We start from the raw sequence: 22,520 nt of genomic DNA on the forward strand, positions 1-22,520 counted from the left end.
ATGTGGACACAAGAACAAATGGATATAAACTGGCCACTAGGAAATTTAGATTAGAAATTAGACGAAGGTTTCTAACCATCAGAGGAGTGAAGTTTTGGAATAGCCTTCCGAGGGAAGTAGTGGGGGCAAAAGATCTATCTTGCTTTAAGATTAAACTCGATAAGTTTATGGAGGAGATGGTATGATGGGATAACATGGTTTTGGTAATTAAATATTCATGGTAAATAGGCCCAATGGCCTGTGATGGGTTTTAGATGGGGTAAGGTCCAAGTTACCTGGGAAAGAATTTTCTGTAGTATCTGGCTGATGAATCTTGCCCATATGCTCAGGGTTTAGCTGATCGCCATATTTGGGGTCGGGAAGGAATTTTCCTCCAGGGCAGATTGGAAGAGGCCCTGGAGGTTTTTCGCCTTCCTCTGTAGCATGGGGCACGGGTCACTTGCTGGAGGATTCTCTGCTCCTTGAGGTCTTTAAACTACAATTTGAGGACTTCAATAGCACAGATATAGGTGTGAGGTTTTTTTTGTAAGAGTGGTGGGTGAAATTCTGTGGCCTGCGTTGTGCAGGAGGTCAGACTAGATGATCATAATGGTCCCTTCTGACCTAAATATCTATGAAAAAAAACCAGGCAATCACTACACACTGAAAAATGATAAAAGACAAAAACACCCATATCGGCCATGGGGGAACATCCTCATCCTCAAAGGAAACCTTGCACAACACTGGGAGCTTAAATGTATAACTCTGTGCTAGACACTAAAAATCATGATCTTAATACAGGCACTGGATTTATGGCTTATTACAACAACTGATCCCCTCTCCCTTTTTGTCCTGTGACTATAGGGATGTTAACCGGCCACTTCACCTTGAATGGTCCATTAAAATATGTGCTAGCTACTTACGCTAAACCAGTGGTTCTCAAACTTTTGTACTGGTGACCCCTTTCACATAGCAAGCCTCTGAGTGTGCCCCCCCCTTATAAATTAAAAACACTTTTTATAGATTTAACACCATTATAAATGCTGGAGGCAAAGCAGGGTTTGGGGTGGAGGCTGACAGCTCACAACCCCCTACCCGTAATAACCTCATGACCCCCAGTTTGAGAACCCCTGCGCTAAACTATCTGTTGGATCATGTATTTAGCTGTCACACTCTGAGTAGCTTTCCCAGACCTGAAGAAGAGCTCTGTGTAGCTCAAAAGCTTCTCTCTCTCCCCAACAGAAGTTGGTCCAATAAAGATATCACCTCACTCACCTTATCTCTCTAATATCCTGGGTCCGACGCAGCTACAGCAACACTGCATGCAATAGTGTAAAAATAGAGAGCCAGGTCCACAGCTGATGTAAATTGGTGACTTCAGCGGAGCCCTGTTGATGTACGCTGGCTGATGATCTGGGCCAGAGACTTTTGATTTTTATCAAATAACCTTTATATTCCTCATGCTATATTGTATCTGTGGGCAAGCAATGTGATTTTTATTTTGAACGGATGCACATGCTCACTTATTACTATAGTAGTCCTGTACTTACTAAGCTCTTTAACATTCAGAAATGTAACATACTTCACTTTTTCTCCGCTTTATTTAGTACTTGGCAAAGAGCCTGGGATTGGATTCAGTTGGATTTGGCTACCTCCAGACAACCTTTGGCGTTCTGCAACTTCTGGGAGGTCCTATTTTTGGAAGGTAAATAGGAACCAATCTTGTGAACCTTCCATTCCTGGGGAAGATCAGAGTTATTTATTTTTTTTAAATAAATCTACTTCATTCCTCGTTCTGAATCTTGGGAAATATTTTAAGAAGCTATTTGGATTTACTAAACAGGCTACAGAGAAATAAATATTAATTAAAACTATTGTAACATATAAATGGCTTTTGTATTAGTTATTTCTCTAAATTTGATTATTTGGATCCAGACAGTGTGCTTAGCCAAAACATTTAGTTTTGCAGAGCTTGCAATCTAATGCCTTAATCCTGCAATCATTTACGCATATAAGCAACTTTACGAACATTGGCAGGACTGGGAAACCCAGAAGATGAGTGTAACTTGGCCTTTTTTTTTTTTTTTCGTTATTAACCAATGTTATTAATAAATAGTTCTAGTGGAAATCATAGAATTTCTGTGCCTGATTCGGATCTTATTTATACCGGCATTGCACTATGTCACAGCAAATGACTTCAGTGCAGTTGCTCCTGATTTATACTGGTATCAGTGAGCTTAGAATCAGGAGGACTCTATATTTACAGTTCGAACAGCCCTAGCAAAAGGAAGGCGGGGGAAAGACTTGAGGATCTCCTGTGTTTCTGCCTCTGAGCAGTTGCAGGAAATTGCTGATATGGGATACGTACTCCTGCTCCAAATAGAAGAGGAGATGGCCTTGAAAAACCTAATAGATATGGAGAATATACAGCAGATAATAGATTATCCCTGTTCAGAGATGCACAAAAGGAGAGGCAGAGTAGTCCAGTGGGTAGGGCATTGGACGGGGATGCAGGCGACTTGGGTTACACTCCTGTCTCTGCCACTGGTCTGTTCAGTGACCTTGGGAAGGTTGCTTTTCTGTGCCTCTGTTTCCTTTACCAGCTCTCCAGGGCAGGGACTATTTCTTGCTTAGCACAGTAGGGCTAACAGGTGCTAATAGAAAAGGAGTACTTGTGGCACCTTAGAGACTAACCAATTTATTTGAGCATGAGCTTTCGTGAGCTACAGCTCACGAAAGCTCATGCTCAAATAAATTGGTTAGTCTCTAAGGTGCCACAAGTACTCCTTTTCTTTTTGCGAATACAGACTAACACGGCTGTTACTCTGAAAGGTGCTAATAGGAGAGCAATAATTATTATGAATAATAATAGTCAGTTTCCCTACCAGTACTGCCCAGAAATGAATTCCTTCTTGTCCACAAATCTGAGGTGGTGTTAGTGGCATAATTCAAGTGATTTTTTTTCTATAAATGTACAAATTTATAGAAAATAATTCTGATCTGGATCTGTGAAAAGCTGGTCTTACTCCTGAAGCTCTGTTCTTTCTCTGTGGGTGGAATACCTACTCATAGCAATGAGAGATGCATGCAGGAATGAGGGGAACAAAATACAGGGGTCTAATTAGAATCAGATCCTTAACTGTTGTAAATCAAAGTAGCTGTGCTGAAAGCAAAATTTGCTGTGCAAATCTGAGATTGAAACTTCACCCAGGGTGGTACTGTGAGAACTGTTTGTCCCAATGGGGAAGCAGATATATAAAGGGGAATGCCATATCTTAGCTAAAATGCAAAAATGAGGAAATAGAGATTCACAACAAATCCACTAACTGCATTTTTTTCAAACCTCAGAGTATGAGAATGAGTCAGTTTTCCTTGTATCTGGATGACTTTGCTTAAAACTAATGTGAAGTTGCAAGCACTGAAGCTGCTAGATTTTTTTTTTCTTTAAAAAAAAATCCAGATCATCTCATGAACTGGTCTCCTGGGATTACAAACAGCAAAAACCCAAATTTACTGAGGGCTTGTCTACACACACAAGTTGCACTGGTTTAATGTAAATCAGTTTAAAATCATCTCTTAGTGAAATCAATGTGTCTTTTTTTTTAGGCCACGCCTTACTTGATTCTCTGCTTCCTTAGTTTAACATAACTCATTTTTGTGCCAGATCACAATTTTTTGATAACCTTAGTAGAAAACCCAAACAAAATGAAGATTAATTGAATCTTTTAAACAGACAGCCTAGTAGGACCAAGCTTGTGGTGACTTATGTCTAGTCACCAATAACTGTTTCTCCTGCACTCTCAGGCTTTGTCTAGACCAGGATTTAAAGGTGTGTGTGGTTAGATTTAAAACATTTTAACGTACATGTCTGAAAACGCTAGCACCAAATTTTAGACTGCATTAGGCACTATGTTATCTGAAAGGGCGTAACACCACACTGCTAAATCCTAGTCCAGACAAAGCTTCATACTTCTCACAGGGCCACATTTTCAAGTGCTCAGCACCCACGATTGGGGCCAGGTTTTCAAAAGTGAAAAATCTGATCAATGTGGGTGGGTGGGATGACAGTATAGCATTGCCAGCCTGGATGTACTGTATTTACAATTGCTAAAAAGTTCCATTTCTAAAATGCTGCATAATTTATATGCTAGGTTTGCTGACCAGTATGGCACCCGAGCTGCATTAACTCTTTCGTATCTCTCTGGATCTGCCTTCTTTCTGCTACTGTCCATCTCCACCAGCGTCCCACTTCTCTTCCTGTCCAGAATTCCATCCGTGTTCATGCATGGGCTACCAGGTAATGACATGATAAGATGACCCGAATATTGGGCTCTGTATTTTCCAATCCATTTGTAGAGCCTGACCCTGCAATTCTTTCTCACACGAGTAGGTTAAAGTCAGTAGGACTAATAAGGGTTGCAGAATCAGTCTCTGAGTAGTTGGGTTTTAACAACATGAGGCACCATGTTTAACGGTTAGAGGAGGTTGTTGGGATGCCTGACAACAAAATTCTATTCCCAGCTCTGCCACTGATTTGCTGTGTGAGCTAGAACAAGTCACTTATGTGATCGGGTGCCTGGGATAGACCACACTGAGAATGCCACACTCAGGGCAGACTGCAAGAAATAGGGCAGACAATCCTCAAAACTGGTGGTTTATTCTATAATTAGGTTCTCCAAGCCAGTAACAAAAGAGCTTCTGCAGTACAACACTGGTTAACCAGAAGCCAAACACAGTTCCCTTTAGGCATTCCAGTCCTTGGCTCCCGTCCAGACAACCTAGTCTAATATAATGAAAGGTTATCGAAAACTAATTTCACCATGTGTGAGGTTCTTACTCATTCCAAAGGATGAGAGACATATCCCCAGGTCAATCTGAATCTCAGATCTTATCCAAATATCACATTGTCAGTAAACTAATTAAAGATTTATTCATAGAAGAAGAGAGTTATAAATGGTTAATAGATCACATACATACAAATGATTGCAAAGTCCTTATATCAGGTTTGTAGCCGTGATGGAATAGGCTGCTGGTTTGTAAAGTCTCTCTGGTAATGTCCAAAAGATTGGAAGGTCCTCAGACGGCAGTTCAAGATGCTCTTTTTAGTTGTAAATCCACAGTCCAGAGAATTAGAGCAGGAAAGAGGCAACATGGAGGTCTCTCAGAGGTCTTTTATATCCTTTGCCATGTGCATGGAAATTTACTGTCCCAAACAAAGCCTACAGCCAAGTTCACAGAAAGTTACTGGCCCAAGATGGAGTCCAGGGTCATATGTCCTTACATGCTTTGCTGACTCACAGGGGCAGCCATTGCCCATATTCTTTCTGAGGCATCCACTGGAAAGGCTTACTGGGCAGGATAAATTTCTTCAATGGCCCGTTGTGAGCTGTGTGTCTTTAATGGCCCATCAACACATAGCTGTCTAGTCCTGATGCAAATCTATTTGGAGAGTGTCACCCAGGAACAACACACATGTTGGAGATACACATATATAGCCAATAGTCATAGCTTTAGATACAAAGATGATACATGCATATAAACAGGATAATCGTACTTAATAAATCATAACTTTTTCCTTAACCCCATACTTTGTGCAAGATTTGTTGCAATTGTCTAACAGTAAAAAGAAAAGGAGTACTTGTAGCACCTTAGAGACTAACCAATTTATTTGAGCATAAGCTTTTGTGAGCTGTAGCTCACGAAAGCTCATGCTCAAATAAATTGGTTAGTCTCTAAGGTGCTACAAGTACTCCTTTTCTTTTTGCAAGTACAGACTAACACGGCTGTTACTCTGAAACCTGTCTAACAGTAGTAACAACAATGATACAAATGGTCATCTTTCGTACACACAGCATCACAACTTAGTCTCTCTGTGCTTCAGCTTTCCCATTTGTAAAATGGAAGATGACAATGCTAACCTCCTGGCCTGGCCTGGCCACACCACACCACAGTGTTATGAAGCTTAACTTGTTCATGTCTGTGAAGTGTTCTGAGGCCCTCATATGAAAGGTGCTCTAGAAGTGCAAAGCATAGTTTATTATTTTTACTTGGGCTTGAAAAGTTTCACTGATATCTACTTGCTTGAGCATTAAGCTACTTTACTATGCCCCCCCCACCAGCCATGGATCTTCGTTCCCCCCAATAAACCAATTCACCCCCAGCACCTCTCCTTGTGCAGTTGCCATTTCCACTGCTTTCCTGAATGGACGTAAAGCTCTCTGCTTCCCAGCATTTTCATCCATCTGGGCCCTATACTTTTAGATTTCCTCCCCCACCCCATGCTTTTTAAGGAGCCACAGCTCACAGGCTATTTTGCTCCATGCCCACCACTAATTCTGTTAAAAGCATCGCTCCTCCAGCTCACACTCTCTTAGAAAAAGAACTAGATGCCTGAGCTGCTCTGCTCCCTCCCAGCCTTCCTGTTAAAGGAACAGCCGCATTTGAGCAGCTCCTCCCCCTCTACCCCAGATGGGAGGTCAAAAGCTCCCTGGCCCCACTCATTGCAACTTGCAGTGCGTGAGTGGGTTTTTCCATTCCCTGGTTTTATGACAGAGGTAAGAGCTGTGTCTCTTTAGCAGACCAGAATTCATTCCAATGGAATAAACCGTATCAATAAAATAAACGGCATGTGTCCTTCACTGCAGTGCAGCCATTTCAAATGTCTCAGCTTCATTCACCGAAGCAAGAATTGTCCCAGAATAATTTTTTAGCAACATGCGGTCACACACGGCCTAGCAAATTGCACGTCAGCATTAGTGAGTACCTCAGACATGGCAAGCTGCGTTACAGTGGCTTTCATTTGCACCATTCCATTCTGTTTTGCTCCAGCCATTTGCGTCCAGTAAAAACCATCAGACCAGATGCTCAGCTGGTGTAAATCTGCGTTGCTGATGGAGTATCGCCACTGGGGGTAACGAAGACCCTCATCGTGTTCATGTGGATTACACACAGCTGGTTTAAACCAACGGAGGTCTTCACCCCCATTAGCAGTTGGTCCACATAAGAGGTTCTGAGTCTCTTCCTTCTCCTGACTACTGGACTCTGGGCTGAACCCACAAAGGGTTTTAAGTGCTTAAGGGTATGCCTACACTACAATTAAAAACCCAAGGCTGGCCCATGCCAGCTGACTCGGGCTGCGGGGCTATTTAATTGCAGGGTAGATGTCCGGGCTTGGGCTGGAGTCTGGGCTCTAGGACCCTGCGATGTGGGAGCGTCCCAAAGCTCAGGCTCTGAGCCAGAATTTTTACACTGCAATTAAACAGCCTGTGATCCCAAGTCAGCCAGCATGGGCCAGCCACAGCTGTTTAACTGCAGTGTAGACATATCCTAAGTCTCTTTGTTGATCTGGCCCTCAGGCCTTAAGCACAAATAGTAGAAGTTTGTGCTTTTAGATGAAGAGGTCCTGGGGTCAGTTCCCATTCAGTGGGGCATTGCATGAGGATCTGGCTCAGTGTTACAAGGCCTGACCTCTGGGAAAGCTCTGTCATTTGCATTTGTGCATGGTCACCTCAAGGAATACATTTATCATTCAGACACCAGAATACGTTTCTTTTAGTTCAGTGTTTCTTATTAAGTTTCTTCAAATATCTGTGTAGGTGCTCAGATGGTCATTACAGATCTGACTACTCATGCTGAGCGTGCAGATGCATTAGGGAAGCTTGGACTTTGCTTTGGAATAGGAGTAATCATTGGATCATCTCTGGGTGGGACACTCAGCACAAAATTTGGGTAAGTGGTTGAGTTGTGTTTTACTTCTGTCATGCAGTTATAACAATTCATTCAGCTGCTGAGGGGTATTTTGTTCTCCCCTCATTTGATAATGTACAAACATATAACTCTTTCCTTATTCTTTGGGTGCAATTTTCAGCTGCCGCTGCCTGATCTTGGGGCCAAATCAGCCCCTGGCACCAGTTAGAGCAGCCACAGGGTTTCTCTAACTTGCACTGGCTAGAATGGTCCTGTATTTCACTGGTCAGGAATCAGCAGAAGGCAGTACACTCCAAATCTGCTCCCTATCCTAGAATGCTTTCCATGCCCAATGGCCCCTGTACCAAGGGTCAGGAAGGGTTGGCAGCTCTACACCACTCCAGGATAACCCTGTGCTGGGGAAATACTCAGCCCCTTTGTGCAGCCCTGGTGGCACAAAATATCTTAAGGGCCAAGGATCAATCACTTTTGTCATCTGTTCCACTGTGTGTCACTATTTCTTGTTTTAAATAAGCCTAGTTGTAAATCCCATTTCTGCAAGCTGGGCTAATATCCATGTCTCAGTTGCTTTGGAAACAGCAATTATTAAAAAGTTAGTTAAAAGCTACAAGCAATCCTAGTCCAGGCTCTTGGCTTGACCCCGTAACTCCCTAAGCACTGAGGGCTGTGTGCATTGTGGAGCAACTTTACCAGTGTATTAAGTGCTATTTAAAAATGGTGTTGGTATAGCTTTAAATCTCAAGCAGGGTGAGGCTCACAAAATCACAACATTCTTAGAGGGATGCTTAATGTAATGTGGGACCTTAGGGAGGAGAGCAGAGCTTAAGAGGGCCTGGAGAGGGGGAGTGCGACAAATGAGGCAGTCTGCCCCCTCCAAAACAAGGATGAGTGAGTGTAACCCAAACTTGTCAAGTCTGATCATTCCCAGGGCTCCTTCTAGACCTTCGGGTAAACCCACTAGGCATCTTTAAAAGCGTGTCTGCACTTGCTGCTATAGAAAACCTTGATTTTTTTTTAACAAGTTTGATAGTCTCCATTCAGTCAGGACCATCATGATCATCTAGTCTGACCTCCAGCACATCGCAGGCAACAGAACCTTGCCCACCCACTTCTGTAATAAATCCCTGTATGTCCTTCGGAATTAAGCACCTAAATATGTTTGAAGATCTGGGCCTTAGTCTCTCTGGGCCTCAGTTTCTGCATCTGTAAAATGGGGTTCATAGTCCCTCCCTGTTTCATAGGGGTGTTGTGAGGCTAAATACACCAGTAATTGTGAGGTACTCAAATGATATGATAATGGGAGCCAGATAAGTACCAAAGATAGCTAGATAGTCTTCCAAGTGGGAAAATCCTTCTGGACCTATACTTGCATTCTCCTCCCGGTATAGCAGCCAGCACCGTTTTTCCTCAGCATTGTCCTCCTCCACAGTCACAAAAAAGAAAAAGGCCTGTATTTGATAAGGCCTCAGACTCTTACCCTTCGCAGCATGCTTTGTTAAAAGAGGTTGACAGGCAGGCCTCCCTTCTCCCACTGTTTCACTGGAGCAAATTATCTGTGCACCTGTGGTGTGAGTTCAGTTCCCAGATAAGAACCAACTTCTTGATCTTTTCCACAGAACAGACTGCTCTAGTCTGATAACACTAGGGAGGTGAGAGGTGACTCATCTTTCTCTCAGGAGGTAGAATGACCCAAGTTCCCATGATTCTTCCACATATATTCTTAAATATTTTATGTGGCGAAAGAGTTAACAGTAGTTGAGAATTCTTGTTACTAGAAGAAATCAAAATTGCTAATAAGTCTTTCGCAAAAAGAAAAGGAGGACTTGTGGCACCTTAGAGACTAACAAATTTATTTGAGCATAAGCTTTCGTGAGCTACAGCTCACTGCATCGGATGCATTCAGTGGAAAATTCAGTGGGGAGATTTATATACACAGAGAACATGAAACAATGGGTGTTACCATACACACTGTAAGGAGATCACTTGAGGTGAGCTATTACCAGCAGGAGAGCGGGGGGGGGGGGGGGACGACTTTTTGTCGTGATAATCAAGGTGGGCCATTTCCAGCAGTTGACAAGAACGTCTAAGGAACAGTGGGGGGTGGGCGGGGGAATAAACATGGGGAAATAGTTTTACTTTGTGTAATGACACATCCACGCCCAATTTCTATTCAAGCCTAAGTTACTTGTATCCAGTTTGCAAATTAATTCCAATTCAGCAGTCTCTCATTGGAGTCTGTTTTTGAAGTTTTTTTGTTGAAGAATTGCAACTTTTAGGTCTGTAATCGAGTGACCAAAGAGATTGAAGTGTTCTCCAACTGGTTTTTGAATGTTATAATTCTTGACGTCTGATTTGTGTCCATTTATTCTTTTACGTAGAGACTGTCCAGTTTGGCCAATGTACATGGCAGGGGGGCATTGCTGGCACATGATGGCATATATCACATTGGTAGATGTGCAGGTGAACGAGCTTCTGATAGTGTGGCTGATGTGATTAGGCCCTATAATGGTGTTCCCTGAATTGATATGTGGACACAGTTGGCAACGGGCTTTGTTGCAAGGATAGGTTCCTGGGTTAGTGGTTCTGTTGTGTGGTGTGTGGTTGCTGGTGAGTATTTGCTTCAGGGTGGGGGGGCTGTCTGTAGGCAAGGACTGGCCAGTCTCCCAAGATCTGTGAGAGTGATGGATCATCCTTCAGGATAGGCTGTAGATCCTTGATGATGCACTGGAGAGGTTTTAGTTGGGGGCTGAAGGTGATGGCTAGTGGCGTTCTGTTATTTTCTTTGTTGGGCCTGTCCTGTAGTAGGTGACTTCTGGATACTCTTCTGGCTCTGTCAATCTGTTTCTTCACTTCAGCAGGTGTGTATTGTAGTTGTAAGAACACTTGATAGAGATCTTGTAGGTGTTTGTCTCTGTCTGAGGGGTTGGAGCAAATGCAGTTGTATCATAGAGCTTGGCTGTAGAGAATGGATCGTGTGGTGCGGTCTGGATGAAAGCTGGAGGCACGTAGGTAGGAATAGCGGTCAGTAGGTTTCTGGTATAGGGTGGTGTTTATGTGACCATCGCTTATTAGCACCGTAGTGTCCAGGAAGTGGATCTGTTGTGTGGACTGGTCCACGCTGAGGTTGATGGTGGGATGGAAATTGTTGAAATCATGGTGGAATTCCTCAACGGCTTCTTTTCCATGGGTCCAGATGATGAAGATGTCATCAATGTAGCGCGAGTAGGGGTGTTAGGGGACGAGAGCTGAGGAAGCGTTGTTCTAAGTCAGCCATAAAAATGTTGGCATACTGTGGGGCCATGTGGGTACCCATAGCAGTGCCGCTGATTTGAAGGTATACATTGTCTCCAAATGTGAAATAGTTATGGGTGAGGACAAAGTCACAAAGTTCAGCCACCAGGTTTGCCGTGACATTATCGGGGATACTGTTCCTGATGGCTTGTAGTCCATCTTTGTGTGGAATGTTGGTGTAGAGGGCTTCTACATCCATAGTGGCCAGGATGGTGTTTTCAGGAAGATCACCGATGGATTGTAGTTTCCTCAGGAAGTCAGTGGTGTCTCAAAGATAGCTAGGAGTGCTGGTAGCGTAGGGCCTGAGGAGGGAGTCTACATAGCCAGACAATCCTGCTGTCAGGGTGCCAATGCCTGAGATGATGGGGCGTCCAGGATTTCCAGGTTTATGGATCTTGGGTAGCAGATAGAATACCCCTAGTCAGGGTTCCAGGGGTGTGTCTGTGTGGATTTGTTCTTGTGCTTTTTCAGGGAGTTTCTTGAGCAAATGCTGTAGTTTCTTTTGGTAACCCTCAGTGGGATCAGAGGGTAATGGCTTGTAGAAAGTGGTGTTGGAGAGCTGCCTAGCAGCCTCTTGTTCATATTCCGACCTATTCATGATGACGACAGCACCTCCTTTGTCAGCCTTTTTGATTATGATGTCAGAGTTGTTTCTGAGGCTGTGGATGGCATTGTGTTCTGCATGGCTGAGGTTAAGGGGCAAGTGATGCTGCTTTTCTACAGTTTCAGCCCGTGCACGTCAGCGGAAGCACTCTGTGTAGAAGTCCAGTCTGTAGTTTCAACCTTCAGGAGGAGTCCATCCAGAATCCTTCTTTTTTGTAGTCTTGGTAGGAAGGTCTCTGTGGGTCAGTATGTTATTCAGAGGTGTGTTGGAAATATTCCTTGAGTCGGAGATGTCGAAAATAGGATTCTAGGTCACCACAGAATTCTGTCATGTTTGTGGGGGTGGAGGGGCAGAAGGAGAGGCCCCGAGATAGGACAGATTCTTCTGCTGGGCTAAGAGTATAGTTGGATAGGTTAACAATATTGCTGGGTGGGTTGAGGGAACCATTGTTGTGGCCCCTTGTGGCATATAGTAGTTTAGATACTTTAGTGTCCTTTTTCTTTTGTGGAGAAGCAAAGTTTGTGTTGTAAATGGCTTGTCTAGTTTTTGTAAAGTCCAGCCACGAGGAAGTTTGTGTGGAAGGTTGTTTTTTTATGAGAGTATCCAGTTTTGAGAGCTCATGCTTAATCTTTCCCTGTTTGCTGTAGAGGATGTTGATCAGGTGGTTCCGCAGTTTCTTTGAGAGCGTGTGGCACAAGCTGTCAGCATAGTCTGTGTGGTATGTAGATTGTAAGTCTTTGTCCACTTGATGCCACTGTTGACCTGCAGTCATTCTTCTCATGCTGTAGTAGTTGGGTTCCATACATGACAGTTATAATCTCTGTTCATATTGTTTGGTTTTATTTTGATGAATCTGGGCACCATTTACTTAATTAAACATTTAAGCAATTTAATTAAAAATTCCATTTTCATGAACTTTGTGATTCTTCAGGATATTACTGAGGCAAATACCTTAGAAAGATGCACGAAAGGTTTGACATTGATTTGAGTAAGAGCCATATCTACAGTTACACTAAATCCACTACGAGGGCTAGAAATCTCTTTTCTTCAGAGCACTGAGGGGCTGATTAAATTCTCACTGAAGCCAGTGGAAGGATGGCCACTGATTTCAATTGGCATTGGATCAGGCCCTTAATAATCAACATCCGAAGTCAGGAAAATCTTTTCCCAGTAGTATAGCACTGCAAAACAATGTGCACTCTAATATGCTTCCCAGTGTCAAAGACTGGATTCTCTACATGGGCCATGACCAGTTCTGGTATTGAAAATCCTATTTTTTGTCTACCTTCCTTTGGTTTGTGTTATGCTTCCATTTGTCTGCAGTTGGCACAGTACTATGAATTACTTTTGACCTTGATAATATATGTAGGATGACAAAGCAGTAGAAAACATCATGTTTGATATTCTATGGTACGGTGAAAGTGCTGCTAAAATCTCTGTTCTGTATCTACATATTGGTAGCATTCATTTCATTTAAATGGCACAGTCAATCAGTGGAACTCGTTGCTAGGGGACGTTGTGAAGGCCAAAATTATAATTGCGCCCAAAAAAGAATTGGATAAGTTCATGAAGGATAGGTCCATCAATGGGAATTAGCCAAGATGGTCAGGGATACAACCCCATGCTCTGAATGTCCCTAAGCCTCTGACTGCCAGATACTTGGACTGGACAACAGGGGATGGATCACTCAGTAATTGCCCTATTCTGTTTGTTCACTCTGAAGCATCTGACAGCCACTGTCAGAAGACAGGATACTGGGCTAGATGGAGGGTCTGACCCAGTATGGCCGTTCTTATGTTAAATGGCTTTGAAAAGAACCTCAGTTGTGGCTTTTGCATCCTTACAACTTCAACCCTTCAACTTCTTAATTCTTTGTGGTCTTTGCCTATAATTCAGTTCTACGTATTTGAAGCTAAGATTTAGTATGATCCATTGTTCAGCAGTTATACAGTTCAATTAAATGAAAATTGGGAAAACCTCTAATTCAGGGGTTGTCTGGATCTGAAAGGGCAAATAGTTGTCACTGGATATGGATGTGTGTTACTCTTGCATGCTCATAAGTGGACTTTCTCATGCAGTGTAGTCAGTTTGTCTTTTCACAAGCATTAATTGCCAAAAAGCAAAAATTGTCATAGATTGTCTGCTTTAATCATGATTGTAGGTCATGTGCACTTATATAAACAGAATGCCAAATTTGGATGGAACCTTCCTTTGGGGAAATTGGCAGGATTGTGGGTTTTTCCTTTTCCTTTGGGTATCTCTCAGCCCATTGTTTTCATGTCATTGCAAGTGTGTATCTGGGGACATTGCTGGACTTATTTAACTAGATACTTGTGTGGCTCCCAGCACTTACTATACAAACACCTTTCCATCTTGTGCTTCAATGCCACTTTTTGTCTGTTTGTCAAAAGAAGTTTTCATATCTACGATGCTTTTCATTCAGCACTGTCAGCCCTGGTTTGAAAATGTCCCCTAACAATATACCAGCTATTAGTCCACATATTACAGTATAGAAGAGGTGTACTTTAAAAGGGAAGGGATTGGAACACACTTTTGCCATACAATGTTTTGCCGGTAATGCACACTAGAGGGCACCAATGTTTTGAAAAGATTGCTGGAATGCTCTGCTCTCTTGCCAATATGGGATGTCCTGAAAGGGCTGACTTCCAGGGTTTTCTGCTCTGACTTCAGACTCCTCATCCCTTTTGGATTCTGAGAGGAAAATTCTGTGATGCCTGTCCCTACTATTTGCTGTCATGTGTTGCCTGAGTTAGACTGTTTTCTCTGCTCATTTTGCTCACAATTCGAAGATTTGAATCTTCAAGGGCAAGACTTTAAAAAGCAACATTTTTCAGGTCTTGGGTGCCCAACTTGAGACACTTTAAAGGGGCCTGATGTGCAGAGGACAGGTGCTCAGCACTGTCTGAATAGCAGGCCTCTGAAATGTGTCTCATGTTGGTCACCCAGAATCACTAGTCACTTTGGAAAATCCTTGACCCTTATTTTTTGAAAACTTTGGACTTATCTACACATGGTTATATCTGATTAACTTCCCCTGGTTAACTCCATGGGTGGACACTCTTATTCAGGAATACAAGTGCTCCCAGAGCAACACAGTGGCCAAAAGGGCTAAAGTAATCCTTGGATGTATAAACAAGGGACTCTTGTCTCTTGAGTAGGAGTGGAGGGGTTATTTTACTTCTATATTTGGCACGGGTGTGACCACTGCTGAATACTGTATCCAGTTCTGGTGTCCACAGTTTAAGAAGTATGTTGAAAAATTGGAGAAGGCTCCGAGAAGAGCCACAAGAAAGATAAAAGGATTGGAAAACATGCTTTATAGTGATAGACGCAAAGTGCTCAATCTCTATGTATCATAACAAAGAGAATGTTAAGGGTTGACTTGATTACAGTACCTACGTGGGGAACAAATATTCAATAATGGGCCCGTCAGCCTAGGAGTTCGAGATTTAACAAGATCCAGTGTCTGGAAGTTGAAGTGAAACAAATTCAGATTGGAAATAAGGTATACATTTGTAACCATGAGGGTAATTTAACCATTGGAACAATTTAATAAGGGTTGTAGTGGATTCTCCTTCACTGGCAATTTTTAAATCAAGACTGGGTGTTTTTCTAAAAGAGATGCTGTAGTTCAAACAGGAATTATTTTGGGGGAAGTCCTAAATCCTGTGTTATACAGGAGGTCAGACTGGATGATCACAATGGTCCCTTCTGGCCTTAGAATCTATTAATCTAGAGGGAGTTAATAAGGAATAATTCCATGTGTAGACAAGCCCTTACACTAGCAAAGGTGAACTGGAGCCAGTTCTGGTAAAATCACTCCTCTTTGATTTCAGCTCTTATGGAAATCTCTTGAAGTTGTTGTTTCACCTCTATCCTATGGAGGGCAGCTTTGGCTAATAAGTCTGTCTTGGTAGCTGGCTGCTCCTTGGCATCTATGTGGGAAACATACTAGCAAGAACCTTATCCAAGGCCATAGGGTCTGTGACACTAGGAATAATAGTCTGATTTTTAAACAACAGGTTTAGTGCCAGAGAAATGTGCTGAGAGACTGCCTTCTTATTTATTCACAGGCTAGCTACATCACAGGCTATAAGCATGAAGTATAAACTTTCCCACCCTGTGCCTCAATCCTGACCCAGATTTGTGCACTAAAGATGAGAGAGTAGTCCTGCCTCTATGCTAATTCAATCATTGTCCCTGCAGCTGAGGTAGACGACAATTGCTAACTGTGGTGGTAAATTTTGCAATGTGAACACTTGTCCAGTAGCAACTGAATGAAGACCACCAAACAGCCTTCTAAAAATCACTACAGACCTCGGCTGTATTTCAGCCATCATCTTTGAGGTACAAGGCTCCATGTCCCATTACAAATAACACAGCCATCCATTACCATGGAAATACATCAGTACAGTTAAATCCCACCAACTGGTTCCTAACCATACCCCAAACCTCTTCACGCCTTGCTCTGGCAGTGAGGCTGTGACATATGCTAAGCAGTTCTAGTACACTGTGTCCTCCTAACATTCCGCGTTGGTAAGAGAAGGCTCCAGTTGTATTTTTATTGGCATAATCACTTAAGCTTTCACAAGCTTCATTTTTTAGAGAAAAATGAGCACAATCCCCTTGCCATTAAGGAAAGTGCTTTGTTGTGATATCATAGAAGAAGAATGTAACTGGAGTTTTCTGCATTTCCCTCCCCAAAGCTCGCCAATGTTCTCTTTTTGCTGTTTACAATATTATTCATATTTTTGGTGGTTAAATATTTGTGTGCTAGGGAGGGAGATGGAAATAATTGTCCCTATTCCACAACTCGTATAATCTGGGGTAGGTCCAGTGTAATCAATGCTGAGGATCTAGTCCATTATGCTTTATACTCCTATAGCAACTTCAGTTTGTGCTTCTCAAAGCACTTTACAAACATTAATCAATTTATCCTTGCAACACCCCTCTGAGATAGGGAAATAGTTTATCCCCATTTTGCAGACAGGGAAGTGGTAGCACAGAGAAGCAGAGTGACTTGTTCAAAGTCTCACAGGGAGCTTGAGGCAGGGTCCCGCTTCCTGACCCCCACCCCCACCCCAAGTCCTAAACTGGAGTCAGAAGCCCTGTGTCTGCTCCTCTGCAAAATGCTAAATTTGTTTACTTATCACCTAAACTGCATGAAGCTGTAGCCAAGGAGCTGTGATGGTTAGAACTGGTGGTGGCTTTCCAGTGTCATCTGGATGAATCTCTTGTCACTTAAGGGATCTGCTACTGTATCACTTTGCTGGGGATTCTCACCCCAAGCACAGCCCTTCCCACCCACCTGCATACAAACAATATACAAACAGGTGAAGCATGGCTGCCGTTTAGCAGCAGCCAACAATGCTGTACAACAGTTTGCAACAGGAACTGAAGAACGTTCTACCACTGGAAACATGGGACAGGACAGGGTTTGCTTTTAGAAGGTAATCACCCAAATGAAACGTTAGCTAAAAGACAGTGGTCTTTAAAACAGTGACTTGGGAAGGCCAGACCCTCAGCTGGTATAAATCAGCATAGCTTCTTTGGAGCTAGGAAGATTTACACCAGCTGAGGGTTTGGGCCAGGTTCTTTAATTACGATGAGCAGTCGAGCTTTATGTTCCTCAGAATTGTTTCATTTTTGTGTATTGTTTTTTGCTAAAGTCTTTTTCTGTTCATCTACCAACTAGATTAGAACTGAGTAAAACCAGGATATAAATGCCTAGATGGAACAGGGCAGGTTGGTTGCATAATATTTTGTTTCAGGGCTATTGAGTTAGTATGAAAGAATGAGGTGGGAATGGTTTCCAAAGGTGGAATGATGAGCCTGGGTAGTGCAATTACATGGACTTCATCCCTTCTTCTGAGACTGTAATTCATGATGACCAGTCTCTCTTTTAACAAGATCATAATGAATGATCTTTGTTTCATGACCCTGGATTTGTCTGCTTTTTACGGAGAGGGAGAGGTTTCTTAATCTTAGTGACTTGTTTTTAGACATAAATGTCTTGGAACAATTATTCTGTTGAATTCAGGATGTTCCTAGCCAAACCCCCTTGGTCTCTTATTAAATGTTATTGCAGTGGGATTTTGGCTTTTTTTTTTTTTTTTTGCCAAGCTATTCTTCTTCTTCCTCAAGGGGGAAAGAAGGAGGTTGTTTGCCTGCAGTAGAGAATCATATTTCTTTCCCGTAACGCAGCTGAACAATGTTCCTATGGGGAATTTTGTGGAATTTCTCATTGCTTCTCGCTTGTGCTGGAGGAATGGAAAGTCTGTGGGTGGTTTAAACAGTTGAAGATGGGAACCAAGAATTGAACATGGCAAAGGGTCATGGGCCTGCACTCTATTTCTAGACAATAGTGACCATTCTGGCAGCTGGAATCTCTCTTGCTCACTTCCAATAGGAACCCTGGTATTTCTCAGCCTGGGATGATGAGGTTGATTAGCCGAGCAGCTTGCGTTGGTGACAACTGGCACAAACATTCCTTTGTTCTTTGTCAAGCAACTTTGGAGGGTAAGTTCCTTGTGGCTGATGTCCAGTCTGCCAATAAATTGTATTGTACTGGCATCTCAGCGCAGGCTTGTCATAGTAGTTCCTGCTCCTTGCCACTGCACAGGAAAGGGGGAGTGAATAATGGGCTGTTTTGTCAAGTGGAACTATGATTGGAGTTGAAATAGAGATGCCTTTGGAGCTGAGTTAACTCTTCAGAGACTGCAAACACATGCAGTCTCTCCTCCACAGCATTTATTTGGCTGGCAATCAGGGCAAACCAGGATCCTAAGGGTTAAAGTAATTTGCACCAAAGTGCAAATCTCTCTCCCCTCTCTGTTCATTTTGCATGGTGATGATTTGAATTTTAGAGGCTGTGGTCTCAATATGATTTTGGGGGCCGCATTAGTCCTAGCCTTTTGGGGAAGAAAACATGAGTAGCGTCAGCTCTGGCCTCTTGGGCTAGGAAAAGGAGAAGTGAGGGCCGACTTCTTTCAGGGGCAGTAAATGTCCTTGCTTTTGAAGCCTTTGCTAATTAACATGGGAATAATAGTACACCGTAATGGTTTAAAGTATCAACATCTGTAACCATGAGGCAAGACTTGTGTCTGATTAAAGCAGCTTAGAATGTAGTCATGGGCAGAGAGGGCCCTCCTGTCAACCTACTGCTGTCTACACTGAGGATTAGCTCAGTATAACGGTTACTGTCGAGTGTGGATGTTTCACCCCCTGAGCTACATAGTTGTACCAACCTAATTTCCTAGTGTAGAGCAGGCCACACATTAGAGTTGCCAGCCTGGCTGTGCTGAGTCTGAGGGGATTGCCTGCCTTCTCCTCTGTAGTCCACACACCTGCTGACAGGCACCCCTCCCTGTTTCATAACTGGCATTTCAGATAAATGTTTCCTCTTTTCAGGGAGCTACCCAGCATGAATGAGGCTAAGTGCAAGATAAGAGACTGCATCATTCATTCATTAAAAACCTAGCTCCTTTGTGTGGCTGTTTCAGTTCATGCAATGAAAAACCCACATGCAGTGGCTGCAGAAACACAGCACCTCTCCTAGCAAGAGAGCTCACAATCACGGCAATATTATGCCTATTTCTTAAATAAGTCCCACCCTGGTGATTTTTACAGTCCCATCTATGTCTTTGATACTGTACAATACAATTCAGCTTTATTTCATACTGTGTCTTTCAGACTGCACCCCGAAAAGGCATCAAATGCTATCCGGTAATCCAGTTTGAGACAACAGCCGGTGAGGGGAGGAAAAATTAAGAGGGTGTAGGCAAGGGAGACAGAGCAGAGATGGAGTTGCAACATTTGGATGTTGTTCTGAATTTCAAACCCCCACATTCTGTCCAAAGTTCAGTTGCAGGGTTTGTTGTAGGCTCATCTCGGCTGGGAGGAAAGAGGTCGTCAACTGAGATTTTTAATAGCCCAGGGCCACAGAGGGAACCAGTGTCAGCACAGTGATTAGAGCTCAGGAGTCCTAGGTACCCAGTCTTGTGGTCACACTACCCCTCTTGGTCTGGGTAACAGGTTTGACTGGAAATACCAACCTGGCTGAACCAGGTCTGCCAAGCTGAACCCAGATATTGCATGGGTTCTTTTGGGCACAACATGGTGATGTGATGTTCGCTAAGAAGAGTCTGCTGTCTGGTGGGAGCGGGCAAGGAGAAGAGAGCAGGCCAACTGTTTCCTTATATGGCTGGCTCTCTTCTGCCACCCAGGCTTCAGAAATGGGATACACCAGGGTGTGGGTATGTTTGGACTGGTGTCATCATATAGATCAGTTTGAGTTTTTCCATCCCTAGTATGCTTGAAAACTAGCACAGATTGTATGCCATGCTTTCCACATCTGTGAATATGTTACCTACCTAAGTGTATCTGAAATCATTCAAATGGTGCAATACCAGTCAACAACATGGGAGATCCCAGCCTGGCTCTCAACCCCTGGAAAGTAAAAGGCTGAGTTGTCAGTGAGTGCAGTCCTTTTCACTTCATCGCACGCTGGGTGTAGTTAAAGGATCTGTGTACCCTCGACCTATCCTCTGTCTGGGGTAAAGGTGCTGCATTGTAATTATATCAGGGGAAGGAAGATTAGGAAATGGAGAGAAATGTGCCAGGGAGTGAAGGGAAAGGAGACCCCTCAATCTTTTCCAGCCTAGGCCATGGGACAGGAAAGTCCTGCTTTGCAAAATGGGGGTGTCATGCTTGTATTCAGAAAGTGAGTGGATGGAGGGTGAGTGTAGCAACCTTATTTTAGTGCAGAGGTGGGCAAACTACAGCCCGCGGGCCACATCCAGCCTGTGGGACCGTCCTGCCCGGCCCTTGAGCTCCCAGCCGGGGAGGCTAGCCCCTGCTGTCCCCCCTCTCCCGCAGCCTCAGCTCGCTGCGCCACCAGCGTTCTGGCCCGCTGCTCCTGTGGGGGAGCACGGTGGCTGCGAACTCCTGCTGCTCTGAGTGGCATGGTAAGGGGGCGGGGAGTGGGGGGGTTGGATAAGGGGCAAAGGGTTCCGGGGGGGGCAGTCAGGGGACAGGGAGTAGAGGGCAATTGGATGGGATGGGGAGCAGGGGAGGTTGGAAAGGGCGTGGGGTCCTGGGGAGGGTTGGGGGCAGTGATGAGCTGCCAAAATCTTAACTTCCCTCCTCACCCCATGAGGGGGTCGTTGCCCCCCCCGCCCCCCGGGACTCCTGCCCCATCCACCCCCTCCCCTGTCCCCTGACTGCCCCCAGAACCGGGCAGGAGGGTCTCGTAGGCCATCATAGTGGGTGCCCACCCCACCCCTAAGAACCAGAGGTACCTGCTGGGGAGCAAGGTGGGGAGTCCCGGAGGTGCTTACCTGGGGCGGCTCCCAGGAAGCATCCAGCAGGTCCCTCTGACTCCTTGGGGCGGGGGAGCGTAGCTAGGGGAGGAGCGGCCGCTCCCCCACTGATCACATCAAAAGTGGCGCCTTAGGCGCCGACTCCCTGGGTGCTCTGGGGCTGGAGCACCCACGGGGAAAATTGGTGGGTGCAGAGGACCCACTGGCAGCTCCCCACTCTGCGCCTGGCCCCAGATCACCTCCGCTCCACCTCCGCCTCCTCCCCTGTAAGCACCGCCCTGCTCTGCTTCTCTGTGCCCCCCTGGCTTCCCACGAATCAGCTGTTCAGCGGGAAGCCGGGGGAGGCTGAGAAGTAGGCAGTGGCTTCCCGCTCAGGCCCAGGGAGGCGGAGGTGAGCTGGGGCGGGGAGTGGTTCCCCTGTGTGCCACTCCCCCATTACCTGCTGCGGTGTAGGCGGCCCTCCTCGCTCCCCCGCCCCATCTCACCTGCGCATCCCTGGTCCTGAGCGGGAAGCCGCAGCCTGCTTCTCAGCCTGCCCCGGCTTCCCGCGTGAATCAGCCGTTCGGCGGGAAGTGGGGTGGGGGGACAGATAAGCGGAGGGGAGGGCAGAGAAGCAGGCGGCAGCTTCATACTCAGGCCGAGGGTGGCGGAGGTGAGCTGGGGCGGGGAGCAGTTCTCCTGCACGCCCCCCCTCCCCCGGGGTTACCTGCTGCAGCACGGGCGGCCCTCCTCGCACCCCCCCCCCCGCCCCAGCTCACCTGCGCATCCCTGGGCCTGAGCAGGAAGCCGGCGGCCTGCTTCTCAGTCTGCCCCGGCCTCCCGCGCGAACAGGTGATTCGCGGGAAGCCTGGCGGGGCGGAGAAGCAGAGTGGGGGCGGTGCATTCAAGGGAGGAGAAGGAGGAGCCAGAGCGGAGGTGAGCTGGGGCTGGGGGTGGGGCAGGGAGCTGCCGGTGGGTGCTCTGCACCCACCAAATTTTCCCCTTGGGTGCACCAGGGCTGGAGCACCCGTGGAGGTGGCGCCTAAGGCACCACTTTTGGCCGGTTAAATTTAGAAGCCCTTTTAGAACCGGCTGTCCCTCGCGGAACAACCAGTTCTAAAAGGGTTTCTAAATTTAACAACCGGTTCTAGCGAACTGGTGCGAACTAGCTCCAGCTCACCACTGGTTGGGGGGGTGTGTGGATGGGGTTGGGGCAGTTAGGGGACAGGGAACGGGGGGGTTGGATAGGGGGTGGAGTCCCAGGGGGGCCTATCAGAGGGCGGGGGTGTGGATAGGGGTCAGGGCAATCAGGGGACAGGCAGCAGGAAGGGTTGGATGGGGGGGGTCCCGGGCGTGGGGGTCCCGGGAGGGGGCAGTCAGGGGACAAGAGCAGGAGGGGTTGGATGGGTTGGGGGTTCTGAGGGGGGCAGTCAGCGGGTGGGAAGTGGGAGGGGGCCAGGCTGTTTGTGGGAGGGGGCCAGGCCAAGCCTAGGTGTGAGGCACAGCCTTCCCTACCCGGCCCTCCATACAGTTTCGCACCCCGATGTGGCCCTCGGGCCAGAAAGTTTGCCCACCCCTGTTTTAGTCCCTAGACTCCAGCCAACAGTGAGTGTGTTTCG

General features: G+C 45.4%; 1 protein-coding gene across 7 annotated transcripts in view; it reads left to right on the forward strand.

The window, feature by feature from the left end:
• Window positions 1-22,520, forward strand: part of SLC67A1 (solute carrier family 67 member 1) — a 142,484-nt gene that overhangs the window by 38,934 nt on the left and 81,030 nt on the right. For all 7 annotated transcript variants that reach the window (XM_077818281.1, XM_077818279.1, XM_077818283.1 and 4 more), the window contains 3 exons: window positions 1,587-1,684; window positions 4,131-4,276; window positions 7,575-7,707. In XM_077818281.1, coding sequence (XP_077674407.1) covers window positions 1,587-1,684; window positions 4,131-4,276; window positions 7,575-7,707 — 377 coding nt within the window. The remainder of the gene's footprint in view (window positions 1-1,586; window positions 1,685-4,130; window positions 4,277-7,574; window positions 7,708-22,520) is intronic.

The sequence above is a fragment of the Eretmochelys imbricata genome, chromosome 6, assembly GCF_965152235.1.
Source record: "Eretmochelys imbricata isolate rEreImb1 chromosome 6, rEreImb1.hap1, whole genome shotgun sequence".
Taxonomy (NCBI): Eukaryota; Metazoa; Chordata; order Testudines; family Cheloniidae; genus Eretmochelys; species Eretmochelys imbricata.